Source organism: Oncorhynchus keta, unplaced genomic scaffold, assembly GCF_023373465.1.
Source record: "Oncorhynchus keta strain PuntledgeMale-10-30-2019 unplaced genomic scaffold, Oket_V2 Un_contig_833_pilon_pilon, whole genome shotgun sequence".
NCBI lineage: Eukaryota > Metazoa > Chordata > Actinopteri > Salmoniformes > Salmonidae > Oncorhynchus > Oncorhynchus keta.
The window spans coordinates 552,403-570,850 of NW_026289992.1; the positions used below are offsets into that span (position 1 = coordinate 552,403).

Here is an 18,448-nt window from a genome sequence, read left to right on the forward strand (position 1 = left end):
GTAGATACATTCAGATTTAAAGGGGACATAGATACATTCAGATTTAAAGGGGGACGTAGACACATTCAGATTTAAAGGGGGACGTAGATACATTCAGATTTAAAGGGGGACGTAGATACATTCAGATTTAAAGGGGACGTAGATACATTCAGATTTAAAGGGGGACATAGATACATTCAGATTTAAGGGGGACATAGATACATTCAGATTTAAAGGGGGACATAGATAGATTTAAAGGGGGACATAGATACATTCAGATTTAAAGGGGACGTAGATACATTCAGATTTAAAGGGGACGTAGATACATTCAGATTTAAAAGGGGACATAGATACATTCAGATTTAGATAGATTCAGATTTAAAGGGGGACGTAGATACATTCAGATTTAAAGGGGGACGTAGATACATTCAGATTTAAAGGGGGACATAGATACATTCAGATTTAAAGGGGGACGTAGATACATTCAGATTTAAAGGGGGACATAGATACATTCAGATTTAAAGGGGACGTAGATACATTCAGATTTAAAGGGGGACATAGATACATTCAGATTTAAAGGGGGACGTAGATACATTCAGATTTAAAGGGGGACGTAGATACATTCAGATTTAAAGGGGGACATAGATAGATTTAAAGGGGGACGTAGACACATTCAGATTTAAAGGGGGACATAGATACATTCAGATTTAAAGGGGGACGTAGATACATTCAGATTTAAAGGGGGACGTAGATACATTCAGATTTAAAGGGGGACATAGATACATTCAGATTTAAAGGGGGGGGACATTCAGATTTACATTCAGATTTAAAGGGGACGTAGATACATTCAGATAGACACATTCAGATTTAAAGGGGGACGTAGATACATTCAGATTTAAAGGGGGACGTAGATACATTCAGATTTAAAGGGGACGTAGATACATTCAGATTTAAAGGGGGACAAAGATACATTCAGATTTAAAGGGGGACATAGATACATTCAGATTTAAAGGGGACGTAGATACATTCAGATTTAAAGGGGGACATAGATACATTCAGATTTAAAGGGGGACGTAGATACATTCAGATTTAAAGGGGGACATAGATAGATTTAAAGGGGGACGTAGATAGATTCAGATTTAAAGGGGGACATAGATCGATTTAAAGGGGGACATAGATACATTCAGATTTAAAGGGGGACATAGATACATTATATCATATACTAAGCAATTAATGATTGAATTACACATTAACCATTATTTGTACTATTTTCTACATTGTAAAAAACTACGAAATAACACATATGGGAACATGTAGTAACCAAAAAATTGTTAAAAACAAATCTAAATATATTTTATACTTGAGAATCTTCAAAGTAGCCATCCTTTGCCTTGATGACAGCTTTGCACACTCTTGGCATTCTCTTAATCCAGCTTCACCTGGATTAATTGGGTTGTGGAGGCCAGGTCATTTGATGCAGCACTCCATCACTCACCTTCGTGGTCAAATAGCCCTTACACAGCCTGGAGGTGTGTTAGGTCATTGTCCTGTTGAAAAACTAGTGATAGTCCCACTAAGCATTTTATTCACTGCCTTTCAGGTCTTTCTAATCAACCTGGCCCGGGTATCCTGGAAGGATATTGACCTCATCCTGGAAGGATGCCTGGTTGCTCTTTAAAAGTGCTTTCCTCATCATCTTAAATAAGCATGCCCCATTCAAAAAATGTAGAACTAAGAACAGATATAGTTCTTGGTTCACCCCAGACTTGACTACCCTTGACCAGTATTAGCATCGAATAGCGCCCGCGATATGCAACTGTTCAGGAAAGTCAGGAACCATTATACACAGAGTTAGGAAAGCAAAGGCTAGCTTTTTCAAGCAGAAATGTGCATCCTGTAGCACAAATTCCAAATAGTTCTGGGACACTGTAAAGTCCATGGAGAATAAGAGCACCTCCTCCCAGCTGCCCACTGCACTGAGGCTTGGAAACACAGTCACCACTGATAAATCTACAATAATCAATCATTTCAATTTGTAAGTCGCTCTGGATAAGAGCGTCTGCTAAATGACTTAAATGTAAAAATAAGCATTTTTCTACGGCTGGCCATGCTTTCCACCTGGCTACTCCTACACGGGCCAACAGCTCTGCACACCCTGCAGCAACTTGCCCAAGCCTCCCCTACTTCTCCTTCACCCAAATCCAGACAGCTGAAGTTCTGAAAGAGCTGCAAAATCTGGATCCCTACAAATCAGCTGGGCAAGACAATCTGCACCCTCTCTAAAATTATCTGTCGAAATTGTTGCAACCCCTATTACTAGCCTGTTCAACCTCTCTTTCGTATCGTCTGAGATCCCCAAAGATTGGAAAGCTGCCGCAGTCATCCCCCTCTTCAAAGGGGGAGACACTCTAGACCCAAACTGTTATAGACCTATATCCATCTTGCCGTACCTTTCTAAAATCTTCGAAAGCCAAGTTAACAAACAGATCACCGACCATTTCGAATCCCACCGTACCTTCTCCACTACGCAATCCGGTTTCTGAGCTGGTCATTGGTGCACCTCAGCCACGCTCAAGGTCCTAAACGACATCACAACCACCATCGATCGATAAGAGACATTACTGTGCAGCCGTCTTCATCGACCTGGCCAAGGCTTTCGACTCTGTCAATCACAGTATTCTTATTGGCAGACTCAATAGCGTTGGTTTCTCAAATGACTGCCTCGCCTGGTTCACCAACTACTTCTCTGATAGAGTTCAGTGTGTCAAATCGCAGGGCCTGTGTCCGAACCTCTGGCAGTCTCTATGGGGGTGCCACAGGGTTCAATTCTCGGGCCGACTCTTTTCTCTGTATATATTAATGATGTCACTCTTGCTGCTGGTGATTCTCTGGTCCACCTCTACGCAGACGACACCATTCTGTATACTTCTGGTCCTTCTTTGGACACTGTGTTAACCCCCTCTATGCAGACGACACCATACTTCTGGTCCTTCTTTGGACACTGTGTAAGCAAACCTCCAGACGAGCTTCAATGCCATAGAACACTCCTTCCATAGCACACCCAACTACCTCATCCCCATATTATAAAGTACCCTCTTGCTCTTTTGCATCCCAGTATCTCTACTTGCACATCTATCACTCCAGTAGTAATGCTATATTGTAATTATTCTCTCCTCTAGTGCCTATTTATTGCCTTACCTCTCTTCTACATTTGCTCACACTGTACATATAATTGTATATTTTTATTTTATTTTGTGTTATTGACTGTACGTTTGTTTCTGTGTAACTCTGTGTTGTCGTTTTTAAACGTACTGCTTTGCTTTATCTTGGCCAGGTCACAGTTGTAAATGAGAATTTGTTCTCTACTGGCCAACCTGGTTAAATAAAGGTGATATAAATAGAAAATAAATAGAAAAGCCTCCAGAGAGTCTCAGCACCAGCTGCTGTCACCGCCGATGACAGAATAGTACCAGCAACAACTTGTAGCTACCATCAGGCGCGTCTGTCAAACACCCACGCAAGCATTGGATTGCAAATAATATTCGGGGCGGCAGGGTAGCCTAGTGGTTAGAGTGGTGGACTAGCAACCGGAAGGTTGCAAATTCAAAACTCCCGAGCTGGTAAGTCTGTCGTTCTGCCCCTGAACAAGGCAGTTAACCCACTGTTCCTTGGCCGTCATTGAAAATAAGAATTTGTTCTTAACTGACTTGCCTAGCTAAATAAAGGTAAAAATATATATTTTTTTTTCAGACGTAAATATTGTTCCCGTTTCATCTGCTCAATTGTATTTTCCCCGTGTATTAGTAGAAAGAGGATACGTAGCCTCGTTTTTCTAGTTTTTTTTTTATTTTTATTTTTTTAATATATTTTTTTATTAACAACAAATCAATACATAAAGCACATGAGGGACCTCGTTTTTCTAGTTCCAGAACACAGCCGCGGTGATAGCTACGTTACCGTAACAAACCAAACCGCGCATGTCCTCCGGGAGTCATCTTTAAGGGTGCGTTAGTAAATCAGAGCGTTTCACTCCGGACGCCCCGGCCGAGGAGTAAGGTTTGGTCTGACCGCAACGGCAGCGGACAATTTAATGTTAATTGTCTAAAATGACCAAGCTACTTTTAGACACAAGTGATAGAAATACTTCTGAACACGTTGACCATCTTACTCACCCAGCAGAGCTGGTTAGGTTGTTTATGTAATCTAGAGAGTTGGTGACTGTATTTGTGCTCCAGGCAATCATTTTAGATCATTTTTTTTTGCCGATGTTTAATTGATCCCGGTCACATTGAACCGGCGTTGCGCATTCATAAATTCAACAGTTCTTCTGCTCCCTGGTGCTCAGAAGCTCTGGTCGGACCGGACAGAGGGATTTCAGGTCAACATGACATTTTTTCTTCTCGTTTCGGGACACAGTAATACAGTTTGTTGTGGCTCGCTTCGGTTTTAACTGAGTAGCAACGTTTTCGCGGAATCATTTGCTTCCAACAAGTGTGCAAAAAATTAGGCATCATGTTAGCCCACCGTGCTAGCTAGCTAATCCCGTAGCTACCTGCACTGGTTAGCGTTACCGTCGTCAGCTCTGTCCTGCAACATCAAGGACAGATGACAATTTCACTCCAAATTATCGAAGAAATCACTATCCACTTCTATGTTCGGTACACGAGCTAACTGACCTGAACTATAACATGATGGATTCAAAGAGAGACGTGAAAGATCAAGGTAAGGTCATACATAGCTAGATGGTTGTTTTAGCTTGTTGCTTAGCTAACAATAACAAGAGCAACAGTAGCCTTCCGCTGCCTTGGCAACCACTTGCTAACGTTATGCTACTGCACAATCATCTGATAAACACGGCTCGACTAACGTCATTTCTAACCATAACGGATAGCAAAACAACGTTTATCTCCCTTAAGGTTAGTTGATTATTATGCCATATCTGATACAGTAGCATATTCGTCCACAGTCACTTATTCATAATTCATGAATTGCTCTGTATTTGCCTGGTAGCAGCGTAGGCTAAATCTTAAGCCATTGTAACCAGCAAGCTACAATGAAATCATGTCATTATTTTCCCCGAGACAGAATTGTAGTCATCACTCTTTTTTTTGGGGTGACAAACAACCATTGATTTCAAAGCTTAATAACAAACCATACATCTCTATTCACAAGGACTACTTTAAAATGTCCACTGATAACGTTACAAAGATTCATTTAGTGGAAGGACTGTGCAAATGTAGACTTTGATGACAGAATTATGGTAAAATCTCCCGCAGGTTTTTATGCCACCATGCTCTGAATTAAGATTCAAAGATATCTGCAGAAAGAATGGGGCTATGACATGCCACCTTGAGTTTGAACAGATCTCTTTTGTTTATTGAGTGAAGTGGATTTGCACCTGGTAATGGAATTACATCATGGGTCCCTGATCTGTACTGCACAATGGACTAGTAACCGAAATGTTGCAAGTTCAAATCTCCGAGCTGACAAGGTACAAATCTGTTGTTCTGCCGCTGAACAAGGCAGTTAACCCACTGTTCCTTGGCCGTCATTGAAAATAAGTATTTGTTCTTAACTGACTTGCCTAGTTAAATTAGGGGCAGAACGACACCTTGTACCTTGTCAGCTCGGGGGTTTGAACTCGCAACCTTCCGGTTACTAGTCCAACGCTCTAACCACTAGGCTACGCTGCCGCCCAACTTAAGTGATAATGCTGAAGAAGCCAGTGTTTGGAGGATATATTGGCACGGGTATTATTAGGCTGAAGTTGAGGGCCAGCTAACCTTGCCAATATATCCTCCAAACACTGGCTTTGAGGGCATTATCACTTTTATACTACAGGTTACCAACATATTCAAATAATGATTTACATAATTTCATTAAACATGAACATTAATGTGATTAATTAATTCATTCTATTTCATCTAGCTACACAAGCAATCGTTTATACTATTTCATTCAGCTTGCTACACAAGCCGGAAGGTCAAATCAAATATATCTATAAAGCCCTTCGTACATCAGCTGATATCTCAAAGTGCTGTACAAAAACCCAGCCTAAAACCCCAAACAGCAAGCAATGCAGCTGTAGAAGCACGGTGGCTAGGAAAAACTCCCTAGAAAGGCCAAAACCTAGGAAGAAACCTAGAGAGGAACCAGGCTATGTGGGGTGGCCAGTCCTCTTCTGGCTGTGCCGGGTGGAGATTATAACAGAACATGGCCCGAGATGTTCAAATGTTCATAAATGACCAGCATGGTCGAATAATAATAAGGCAGAACAGTTGAAACTGGAGTAGCAGCACAGTCAGGTGGACTGGGGACAGCAAGGAGTCATCATGTCAGGTAGTCCTGGGGCATGGTCCTAGGGCTCAGGTCAGGTCGTTCATTCTATTGGTTCGGTTGCCAGAGCAACCGTTCATTCTAAATGTTCCATCGCCATACACGCTGGCAACATTCTTATCCCTTGCTTGCTAGCAAGCCAACTACGGCTAACTTAGTCACGTCAAAAAGTGCAGCCAGAATAACAGCAAAGTATTTGCATTTGTTTAAGCTGTTTTCTAGGGACATTTATTTGGATACATCCATAACAATGAGCTAATGAGGTGCGATTTCATCAGGACACTGTAGTTCAGAGGAGCTAGCAAACAACACCTCTAACACAATCACTTCAAACTAAGGCTGGAAAGACTTCAAACTAGCTGTGCTTCATTTTACATTTGTTCAATTCACATTTATTTGAATATATCCATAAAAATGATGCCAGCTGATTCATGATTTTGACTAGCTGAGAAACGCTCCCTGCCTGTGTCTCGTCCCAACTCACGACACATTCATTACTATGGGACAGCTGGAGATCAAATTTGAATGTTGCAAATGTCAGAGAGACAAACAGCAAGGTTTATACAAATGTCCGCTGTTGAAAACTAAATGTCTAAAAGAAATGTGAGATAATGTCTCGATGATTTTTATAGTGGAGACCAAGTTTATACATTTCCTGGCTGGACTGATGAGACTGTGGATTGTTCAGTCAGATGGAACAGAGTAAATAGGCATTTTAATATCATAGATTTAGCCGGTGGTAACTTGTGAAACAGACACTGTCTGGAATGCGTTTTTTAACCAATCAGCTCTACTCACTGTACAGTACTGTACTCAGTACTCTACTCAAATCAAATTGATTTATATAGCCCTTCGTACATCAGCTGATATCTCAAAGTGCTGTACAGAAACCCAGCCTAAAACCCCAAACAGCAAGCAATGCAGCTGTAGAAGCACGGTGGCTAGGAAAAACTCCCTAGAAAGGCCAAAACCTAGGAAGAAACCTAGAGGAACCAGGCTATGTGGGGTGGCCAGTCCTCTTCTGGCTGTGCCGGGTGGCGATTATAACATGGACAAGATGTTCAAATGTTCATAAATGACCAGCAGGGTCAAATAATAATAATCACAGGCAGAACAGTTGAAACTGGAGCAGCAGCACGGCCAGGTGGACTGGGGACAGCAAGGAGTCATCATGCCAGGTAGTCCTGAGGCATGGTCCTAGGGCTTAGGTCCTCTGAGAGAGAGAAAGCGAGAATTAGAGAGAGCATACTTAAATTCACACAGGACACCGGATAGGACAGGAGAAGTACTCCAGATATAACAAACTGACCCTAGCCCCCCGACACAAACTACTGCAACATAAATACTGGAGGCTGAGACAGGAGGGGTCAGGAGACACTGTGGCCCCATCCGACGATACCCCCGGACAGGGCCAAACAGGAAGGATATAACCCCACCCACTTTGCCAAAGCACAGCCCCCACACCACTAGAGGGAAATCTTCAACCACCAACTTACCATCCTGAGACGAGGCCGAGTATAGCCCACAAAGATCTCCGCCACGGCACAACCCAAGGGGGGGCGCCAACTCTATTGTGCTCTACTTACTGCACTGTCCAAACTTGTGAAACATACGTCTATGATAGGTCCAGTTATGGTCCGGTCCGTCTGTGGACGTTAACATCAAGGTCAGGGTGGACTGACCGAATTTCAAATACTTTTCAACGTCTATGGAAGTGCGGTGTCGGTAGGGTTGAGGATGCTGACTAAGGTCACAGGGAGAGGTGACATTATAATTGGAAGAGTGAGAGATTAAGGCAGAGAGAGGTTGTCTAGACACCGATTGTTTTACTACCAGACAACAGAGAGAAAAGAACAGATACTGTGCCTTCAAAAGGTATTCACACCCTTTGACTTTTTCAACATTTTAAGAATTTTAAATGGATATAAAATTGATTTTGTGTCACTGGCCTACACAATAGCCCATAATGTCAAAATGGAATTATGTTTTTAGAAATTGACAAATTAATACTAAATTAAAAGCAGGGATGTCTTAAGTCAATACGTATTCAACCCATTTTGTTATGGAAAGCCTCAATAAGTTCAGGAGTCAGAATTTACTTAGTCACATGTTGCTTGTACTCTGTGCATAATAATAGTGGTCGTGTCCGAATACCCATACTAGCGTACTACATACATAAACTGAATACCCATACTAGCGTACTACATACATAAACTGAATACCCATACTAGCGTACTACATACATAAACTGAATACCCATACTAGCGTACTACATACATAAACTGAATACCCATACTAGCGTAGGACATACATAAACTGAATACCCATACTAGCGTAGGACATACATAAACTGAATACCCATACTAGCGTAGGACATACATAAACTGAATACCCATACTAGCGTAGGACATACATAAACTGAATACCCATACTAGCGTAGGACATACATAAACTGAATACCCATACTAGCGTAGGACATACATAAACTGAATACCCATACTAGCGTAGGACATACATAAACTGAATACCCATACTAGCGTAGGACATACATAAACTGAATACCCATACTAGCGTAGGACATACATAAACTGAATACCCATACTAGCGTAGGACATACATAAACTGAATACCCATACTAGCGTAGGACATACATAAACTGAATACCCATACTAGCGTAGGACATACATAAACTGAATACCCATACTAGCGTAGGACATACATAAACTGAATACCCATACTAGCGTAGGACATACATAAACTGAATACCCATACTAGCGTAGGACATACATGAACTGAATACCCATACTAGCGTAGGGCATACATGAACTGAATACCCATACTAGCGTAGGGCATACATAAACTGAATACCCATACTAGCGTAGGACATACATAAACTGAATACCCATACTAGCGTAGGACATACATAAGACATACTGTTTAGCCGTTTTGTAAACAGTATGAAGTATACCGACTGGCTAAGTAGGTGGGGCCAAGTGCATGTAGATTTTTCCAAATTCAACAAACTAAACCAATCCATATCAAATGGACTGATTAACATCAATAACAAAGCCACGTCCCCAGGTCCCGGTGCCGACATATTTCAGAAATCTAAATGTGGTTTAGTATTTAGTTTAAAAGCTCTGACGAAGGCCAAGAGAACAATAAAAGGAGGGTAAAAATAAAAAAAACACAATACTCAGGATCTTCTTAAGGAGAACAAAAATTACTTGGCGTACATTTGAAAACCACAGAAGCTTTGGGTAATATAATAATAATAATAATATATGCCATTTAGCAGACGCTTTTATCCAAAGCGACTTACAGTCATGTGTGCATACATTCTACGTATGGGTGGTCCCGGGGATCGAACCCACTACCCTGGCGTTACAAGCGCCATGCTCTACCAACTGAGCTACAGAATTGGGTATCTTCCTAATTAACTAGCCTAGGTTTGTTGTTTGGTTACTTGAAGAAAACCAGGGCCTATCACTCGCAGCCATCTCTTCCAATGCATTGTGGGAAAGTGTGCATCTAATTCTACTAGATCAGTGGTTCCCAACTTTTTATAGTCCCGTACCCCTTCAAACATTCAACCTCCAGCTGCGTACCCCCTCTAGCACCAGGGTCAGCACACTCTCAAATGTTGATTTTTGCCATCATTGTAAGCCTGCCACACACACTATACAATACATTTATTAAACATAAGAATGAGTGTGAGTTTTTCACAACCTGGCTCGCGGGAAGTTTTTTATATTTATTTTATTTCACCTTTATTTAACCAGGTAGGCTAGTTGAGAATATCTTCTCATTTACAACTGTGACCTGGCCAAGATAAAGCAAAGCAGTGCGACACAAACAACAACACAGTTACACATGGAATAAACAAACATACAGTCAATAATACAGTAGAAAAATTGGAAAGTCTATATACAGTGTGTGCAAATGGCATGAGGTAGGCAATAAATAGGCCATTGTAGCGAAGTAATTACAATTTAGCAAGTTAACACTGGAGTGATAGATGTGCAGATGATGATGTGCGAGTAGAAATTCTGGTGTGCAAAAGAGCAGAAAAGTAAATAAAAACAATTATGGGGAGGAGGTAGGCAGATTGGGTGTGCTATTTACAGATGGGCTATGTACAGCTGCAGCGATCGGTTAGCTGCTCGGATAGCTGATATTTAAAGTTAGTGAGGGAAATATAAGTCTCCAGCTTCAGTGATTTTTGCAATTCGTTCCAGTCATTGGCAGCAGAGAACTGGAAGGAAAGGCGGCCAAAGGAGGTCTTTACATTGGCTCGTTATTTTCAGTAGTTCCAAAACATCCGATGATTTTGCAGAGCGCCAAATCAATTTACAGAAATACTCATAATAAACATTGATCAAAGATACAAGTGTTAGACATGGAATTTTAGATGCACTTCTCCTTAATGCAACCGCTGTGTCAGATTTCAAAAACACTTTACGGAAAAAGCACACCATGCAATAATCTGAGTACAGCGCTTAGAGACCAAAATATCCGCCATGTGTAGTCAACAGAAGTCAGAAATGGCCTTATAAATATTCACTTACCTCTTATGATCTTCATCAGAATGCACTCCCAGGAATCCCAGTTCCACAAATGTTTGGTTTGTTCAATAAAGTCAATTTATGTCCATCAAATACCTCCTTTTTGTTCGCGCTTTTAGCCCAGTAATCAAAATTCATGAGGCGCGATCACTAGGTGCAGATGAAAAGTCAAAAAGTTCCATTACAGTCCGTAGAAACATGTCAAACGATGTATAGAATCAATCTTCAGGATGTTTTTAACATAAATCTTCAATAATGTTACAACTGGAGAATTCCTTTCTTTAGAATTGCAATGGAATGCAAGCTAATGCTCACGTGCGTGGTCAGCTCATGCCTTTCTGGCAGACTGACTCAATCCCCTCTCATTACCCCCTCCTTCACAGTAGAAGCATCAAACAAGGTTCTAAAGACTGTTGACATCTAGTGGAAGCCTTAGGAAGTGCAATATGACCCCATAGACACGGTGTATTCGATAGGCAATGAGTTGAAAAACTACAAACCTCACATTTCCCACTTCCTGGTGGGTTTTTCTCTCAGGTTTTTGCCTGCCATATGAGTTCTGTTATACTCACAGACATCATTCAAACAGTTTTAGAAACGTCAGAGTGTTTTCTATCCAAATCTACTAATAATATGCATATTCTAGCTTTTATGGCTGAGTAGCAGGCAGTTTAATTTGGGCACGCTATTCATCCAAAATTCCCAATGCTGCCCCCTACCCTAGAGAAGGTAACACAGTGCCCAAAGAAGGGCCAGATGTATACAGAATGGTGTCGTCTACGTACAGGTGGATCGAGGAGTCACCCGCAGCAAGAGCGACATCGTTGATATATACAGAGAAAAGAGTCGGCCCGAGAATTGAAACCTGTGGTACCCCCATAGAGACTGCCAGAGGTCCGGACAACAGGCCCTCCGATTTGGCACACTGAACTCTGTCTGAGAAGTAGTTAGTGATCCAGGCGAGGCAGTCATTTGAGAAATCAAGGCTGTTGAGTCTGCCGATATGAATGCAGTGATTGGTCGAAAGCCAGGTCAATGAAGGTGGCTGCACAGTACAATCTTTTATTGATGGAGGTTATGATATCGTTTAGTACCTTGAGCATGGCTGAGGTGCACCCGTGACCAGCTCGGAAACCGGATTGCACATCAGAGAAGGTACGGTGGGATTCGAAATGGTCAGTGATCTGTTTATTAACTTGTCTTTCGAAGACTTTAGAAAGGCAGGGTAGGATGGATATAGGTCTATAACAGTTTGGGTGTAGAGTGTCACCCCCTTTGAAGAGAGGGATGACCGCGGCAGCTTTCCAATCTTTGGGGATCTCAGACGATACAAAAGAGAGTTTGAACAGACTGGTAATAGGGGTTGCAACCATGGCGGCGGATAATTTTAGAAAGAAAGGGTCCAGATTGTCTAGCCCAGCTGATTTATACGGGTCCAGGTTTTGCAGCTCTTTCAGTGACAGAGCTCTTATAGGACCAGGACACAAGTAATAATATAATAAATAATTTTGGTCATTATTTAACCATCTTACATATAAAACCGTATTTGTTCATCGACAATAGTGAATAACTCACCTCAGGTTAATGAGAAGGGTGTGCTTGAAAGGATGCACATAACTCTGCAATGTTGGGTTGTATTGGAGAGTTTCAGTCTTAAATCATTTTCCACACTGGTACCGAGGCAATGTGGAGGCTATATACAGGGGGCACCGGTACCGAGTCAGTCTGCAGGTTAGTTGAGGTAATTGGTACATTTAGGTAGGGGTGAAGTGACTATGCATAGATAATAAACAGCGAGTAGCAGCAGTTTACAAAAGGAAGGGGGTCAATGTAAATTGTCCGGTGGCGATTTTATTAATTGAAACGATTATGTCAGGTCTCCACCAAACCACAATAAGCACAGCCATTTTCCAGCTAAATATAGCATTCACAAAAAGCAGAAATAAAGATAAAATGATTCACTAGTTCCAAAAACATGAAGTGATTTTGCATAGCCACATCGTTTCAACATAAATACTCATCATAAGTGTAGATGATAAATCAAGTTATACACATGGAATTATAGATATACCTCTCCTTAATGCAACTGCTGTGTCAGATTTCAAAAAAAGTTTACGGAAAAAGCAACCCATGCAATAATCTGAGACGGCACTCAGAACAGTAGCCAAATTTGCCTCCATGTTGGAGTCAACAGAAACCAGAAAATACATGATAAATGTTTCCTTACCTTTGATGAGCTACATCAGAATGCGGTCCTAGGAATCCCAGGTCCACAATAAATGCTTGATTTGTTCGAAAATGTCAGTTTATTTATGTCCAATTAGCTACTTTGGTTAGCGCGTTTGGTAAACAATTCCAAAGTCACAAAGCACGTCCACTATAACGTGACGAAATGTCCAAAAGTTCCGTAACAGTCAGTAGAAACATGTCAAACGATGTACTGAATCAATCTTTAGAATGCTGTATACATATATCTTGAATAACGTTTTCTTCCACTTTGACATTGAGTATTGTGTGGAGATCGTTGACAAAAAAGAACGAAATACATTTTAATCCCACTTTGTAACAAAACAAAACAGTATGCTAGTGGAAGGGAGGACAGTAGCAGGTGACCCAACTGTGGCTTATGGTTTCCCATTGTAGCCAAATTAGTTGCAGTAATTTTGTTTTTTGATAATTCCCTTAACAATTTGGCAACAGAATTATGAGTTTTAAGCACTTAATAATGAATAAACAAAATTGGTATCAGTAAAATCACTATAACTAATTGGTAGGTCTACCATTACTTGTTACTTCTGTGAACTTTCATTATCCTCCCTCATGAGGGACAAAAATGTGAAAATATCTTAAAGATGTGAGTTTTTGGTAACGGATGCACAAAGCAATATTTCTTAAACATACAGAAGGTTGTGTTGATATTGATATAAAGTGTTGATTAGTTGACTGGGGTCTTTAAGGGAACTACAAATGTTGCTCATGCGCACAGTGCAATAGCACTACAAAAACATCCTCCTTCAGACACCCACATACAGGTCCAAAATCACTGTTACGGGTATTGTCTCATGCAAGACAAAGGAAATCTCCTCAGCCGTTCATGTGGGAAAGCCTACGTAGGACAAACACAAATGCATTTAAAACAATGCATTGCTGAACACAGCTCAATCAGGTGACTATCCAGTAGCAGATCACTTTGTTGACGCTAACCATCCCATCTCCTCCCTCAAAAATACAGCCATTGAGCATGTTGCTCTACCAAGGACGGGTAACATCGAGATCCTACTACTAGACCTCCCCGAATGATGGCGCCAACAGAGATGGCCGACCTCACTTCTAGTCCTTAGGAAACTTTGCAGTGTTTTGTTATGTGTTATTTCTTTGTTAAACCAGAAAATCTGAAGTGTTATTAAAAGGGGCGGCAGGGTAGCCTAGTGGTTAGAGTGTGGAGGCGGCAGGGTAGCCTAGTGGTTAGAGCGTTGGACGAGTAACCGGAAGGTTGATTTTAACAAAGCAAATTAGAGAACAAGGCTACCTAAATTCTATCAGAATATTGATTGTAGCACTCACGCAGGCAAAACACAGGATCACTGTTACTCTAACTTCCGTGATGATTACAAGGCCCTCCTTTCGGCAAATCTGACCACGACTCATTTTGCACCTCCATTCCCATAGGCAGAAACTCAAACCCTGGTCTGACCAATCGGAATCCACGCTTCAAGATTGTTTTGATCACATGGACTGGGACATGTTCTGGGTAGCCTCAGAGAATAATATTGATTTATAAGCTGATTCGGTGAGTGAGTTTATAAGTAACACTGAAGCATGCATAAGAGCGCCAGCTGTTCCAGACGACTGTGTGATCACACTCTCCGTAACCGTTGTGGCTTTAAACATGTCAACATTCACAAGGCCGCAGGACATACGGATTACCAGGACATGTATTGCGAGCATGTGCTGACCTACTGGCAAGTGTCTTCACTGACATTTTCAACCTCTCCCTGTCCGAGTCTGTAATACCAACATGTTTCAAGCAGACCACCATAGTCCCTGTGCCCAAGAACACTAAGGTAACCAAATGACTACCGACACGTAGCACTCACATCTGTATCCATGAAGTGCTTTGAAAGTCTGGTCATGGCTCACAACACCATTATTCCAGAAACCCTAGATCCACTACAATTTGCTTACAGTTCCACAGATGATGCCATCTCTATTGCACTCCACACTGCCCTTTCACACCTGGAACAAAGGAACACATATGTGAGAATGCTATTCATTGACTACAGCTCAGCGTTCACCACCATAGTGCCCTCGAAGCTCATCAATAAGCTAAGGACCCTGGGACTAAACACCACCCGTTGCAACTGGATCCTGGACTTCCTGATGGGCCGCCCCCCAGGTAGTAAGGGTAGGAAATACAGTCATGGCCAAAAGTTTTGAGAATGACACAAATCTAAATTTTCACATAGTCTGTTGCCTCAGTTGGTATGATGGCAATTTGCGTATTTGCATATACTCCAGAATGTTATGAAGAGTGATCAGATGAATTGCATTTAATTGCAAAGTCCCCCAGAGACGGGTCAACACGACAAAAATTGACTCTGCATCAACTTCATGTAATTGTCAATAAAAGCCTTTGACACTTCAGTATTCCATAGTAACATCTGACAAAAATATCTAGACACTGAAGCAGCAAACTTTGTGGAAATTAATAATTGTGTCATTCTCAAAACATTTGGCCATGACTTTACATTCAACACAGGGGTCCCCCAGGGGTGCGTGCTCTGTCCCCTCCTGTACTCCCTGTTCACTCATGACTTCATGGCCAGGCACGACTCCAACACCATCATCAAGAGAGACCTGGCTGTGTGGTGTCAGGACAACAACCTTTCTCTCTACGTGGTCAAGACAAAGGAGATGATTGTAGACTACAGGAAAAGAAGGACCGAGCACGCCCCCATTCTCATCAATGGTGCTGTAGTGGAGCAGGTTGAGCGCTTCAATATCTCTGTTCACATCGCCAACAAACTTTCATGGTCCAAACACACTAAGACAGTCGTGAAGAGGGCACGGCAAAGCCTATTCCCCTTCAGAAGACTGAAAAGATTTGTCATGGGTCCTCAGATCCTCAATGTTCTACAGCTGCGACATCGTGATAATCCTGACTGGTTGCTTCACTACCTGGTATGGCAATTGCTCGTCCTCTGACCGCAAGGCACTACAGAGGGTAGTGCATATGGCCCAGTATATCACTGGGGCCAAGCTTCCTGCCATCCAGGACCTCTTTACCAGGTGTTGTCAGAGGAAGGCCCTAACAATTGTCAGACTCGAGCCACCCTAGTCATAGACTGTTCTCTCTGCTACCACACGACAAGCGGTACCGGAGTGCAAAAGGCTTCATAACAGCTTCTACCCTCCAATCCATAAGACTCCTGAAAAGCTAATCAAAGGGCTACCCAGACTATTTGCATTGTATTTTCCACTGCTGCTACTCTATCTATGCATCGTCACTTTAATAACTCTACATGTACATATTACCTCGACTAACCGGTGCCCCCGCACATTGACTCTGTACCGATACTCCCTGTATAAACCCTCGCTATTGTTATTTTACAGCTGCTGTTTCATTATTTGTTACTTTTATTTCTTTACTTAACTCTTATTTTTCTTAAAATTGCATTGTTGGTTAAGGGCTTGAAAGTAAGCATTTCACTAAGGGTCTACCTGTTGTAATCATCATTTCACTAAGGGTCTACCTGTTGTATTCATCATTTCACTAAGGGTCTAACTGTTGTATTCAGCATTTCACTAAGGGTCTACCTGTTGTATTCAGCATTTCACTAAGGGTCTACCTGTTGTATTCAGCATTTCACTAAGGGTCTAACTGTTGTATTCAGCATTTCACTAAGGGTCTACCTGTTGTATTCAGCATTTCACTAAGGGTCTACCTGTTGTATTCAGCATTTCACTAAGGGTCTAAGGGTCTACCTGTTGTATTCAGCATTTCACTAAGGGTCTACCTGTTGTATTCAGCATTTCACTAAGGGTCTACCTGTTGTATTCAGCATTTCACTAAGGGTCTAACTGTTGTATTCAGCATTTCACTAAGGGTCTAACTGTTGTATTCAGCATTTCACTAAGGGTCTACCTGTTGTATTCAGCATTTCACTAAGGGTCTACCTGTTGTATTCAGCATTTCACTAAGGGTCTACCTGTTGTATTCAGCATTTCACTAAGGGTCTACCTGTTGTATTCAGCATTTCACTAAGGGTCTACCTGTTGTATTCAGCATTTCACTAAGGGTCTACCTGTTGTATTCAGCATTTCACTAAGGGTCTACCTGTTGTATTCAGCATTTCACTAAGGGTCTACCTGTTGTATTCAGCATTTCACTAAGGGTCTACCTGTTGTATTCAGCATTTCACTAAGGGTCTACCTGTTGTATTCAATAAGATTTGATTTGATATCCCCCACTCTAGTTTTATCTTCTTCTCCTCCTTTTATATCCCAGAAACCGAGAGAGTCTCCAAGGTGACAGCTGTTCTGCTGAAGTCCCGGACAGGAGAGTTTGATCTGGAATCTATTCTGTTCCTGAAGCTCCGAGGTCTCGGTAAAATCAGATTACATCATTGTCACCTTGTAATCTAGCCAGAAACCAGACGCTAGATAGAAGAGTTTGTCGTCGTCGTCGTACTTTTTGTTCTCTAGAATAGCACAAGTCTCTCCAGCTTCATCTTGGCTGCTTCACATCATGAGCTTGTTGCCAACTTGATATTGTAGCTTCTTTGTAAGCCTTTTCGTTTTAACACGTGGTGGTGTGTTATGTGTGTTTTCCAGGATAAGCTGATTGTGAAGGTTTTTTTGTAATAATTTTCTGTTCTCCAGGGATCTATGATCTAGGCTGTATCGGGGACTGTATAAATCTGGAGAGACTGGATCTGTCTGGTAACAACATCACGAACCTGGCTCCACTCTCTTCTCTGAGACTACTACAGATACTCAATGTGTCAGCCAACAGGATCTCTAACTTAGGTACAGAGTTTTACAATACACGACTGCATGTGAAACTGTCACGGGATGCGTTCGTCCACTGTTTCCATTGTGCTGTTACAATACCGATTATAGTACAAGTCAAGTGTGACGGTGTGGAAATGTCAGGTTGGTGGTCCGCTGTGATGGTAATCTTTAAAGATGAAATCCACATCAGGGGAAACAGCTGGTCGCCTTTTTGTTTTTGTTTACGAACTGAGGTGTTGTAATATCCCAAACGAACATGGCGGTTTCTCCAGTAACGATTCCAGCTTTAAATGTTTTTATGTTTTGTCTGCTTCCAGAAGACATTTCCTGCTGTGACAGTTTACAGAGCCTAAATGTGGCTGGGAACCTCATATCCAGGTAAATATGTATTTACTATTTACAGTACTGTGAGAACGGTGTAGGCCTGATAAGTGCTGATAATACCAGGTCTAATACCAGTGTAGGTCTAATACCAGGTCTAATACCAGTGTAGGTCTAATACCAGGTCTAATACCAGTGTAGGTCTAATACCAGTGTAGGTCTAATACCAGGTC

General features: G+C 41.7%; 1 protein-coding gene and 1 long non-coding RNA gene across 9 annotated transcripts; one reads left to right on the forward strand and one right to left on the reverse strand.

Moving 5' to 3' along the window:
- The first annotated feature begins 3,616 nt into the window (after positions 1-3,616).
- On the forward strand, positions 3,617-18,389 carry lrrc61 (leucine rich repeat containing 61). 3 transcript variants are annotated; one of them, XM_052512430.1, is made up of 4 exons: positions 3,617-4,701; positions 17,389-17,487; positions 17,763-17,909; positions 18,215-18,389. In XM_052512430.1, the coding sequence occupies exons 1-4, from the start codon at positions 4,668-4,670 to the stop codon at positions 18,274-18,276; spliced, it is 342 nt and encodes a 113-aa protein (XP_052368390.1). In that variant the 5' UTR covers positions 3,617-4,667; the 3' UTR covers positions 18,277-18,389. The 3 variants fall into 3 exon arrangements, with proteins under 3 accessions (XP_052368390.1, XP_052368391.1, XP_052368389.1); XM_052512431.1 differs by having other exon boundaries at positions 3,821-4,701; positions 17,389-17,481; positions 18,212-18,374; XM_052512429.1 differs by having other exon boundaries at positions 3,828-4,701; positions 18,212-18,368.
- On the reverse strand, positions 15,482-17,367 carry LOC127926796 (uncharacterized). Of its 6 annotated transcripts, none has more exons than XR_008125101.1 (3): positions 17,026-17,367; positions 16,866-16,929; positions 15,482-16,729 (listed from the first exon to the last, which is right to left on the reverse strand). It is a non-coding gene; the product is annotated as an uncharacterized LOC127926796 (long non-coding RNA). The 6 variants fall into 6 exon arrangements; XR_008125100.1 differs by having other exon boundaries at positions 15,482-16,793; XR_008125097.1 differs by having other exon boundaries at positions 15,482-16,825.
- Positions 18,390-18,448: the final 59 nt, after the last annotated feature.

Excerpts from the sequence above, each read along its gene's own strand:
- lrrc61 (XM_052512429.1), top strand. The coding sequence starts at position 4,668 with ATGATGGATTCAAAGAGAGACGTGAAAGATCAAG. Across the intron at positions 17,488-17,762 it reads CCTGAAGCTCCGAGGTCTCG|GGATCTATGATCTAGGCTGT; the intron begins GTAAAATCAGAT and ends TCTGTTCTCCAG. Across the intron at positions 17,910-18,211 it reads CAACAGGATCTCTAACTTAG|AAGACATTTCCTGCTGTGAC; the intron begins GTACAGAGTTTT and ends GTCTGCTTCCAG.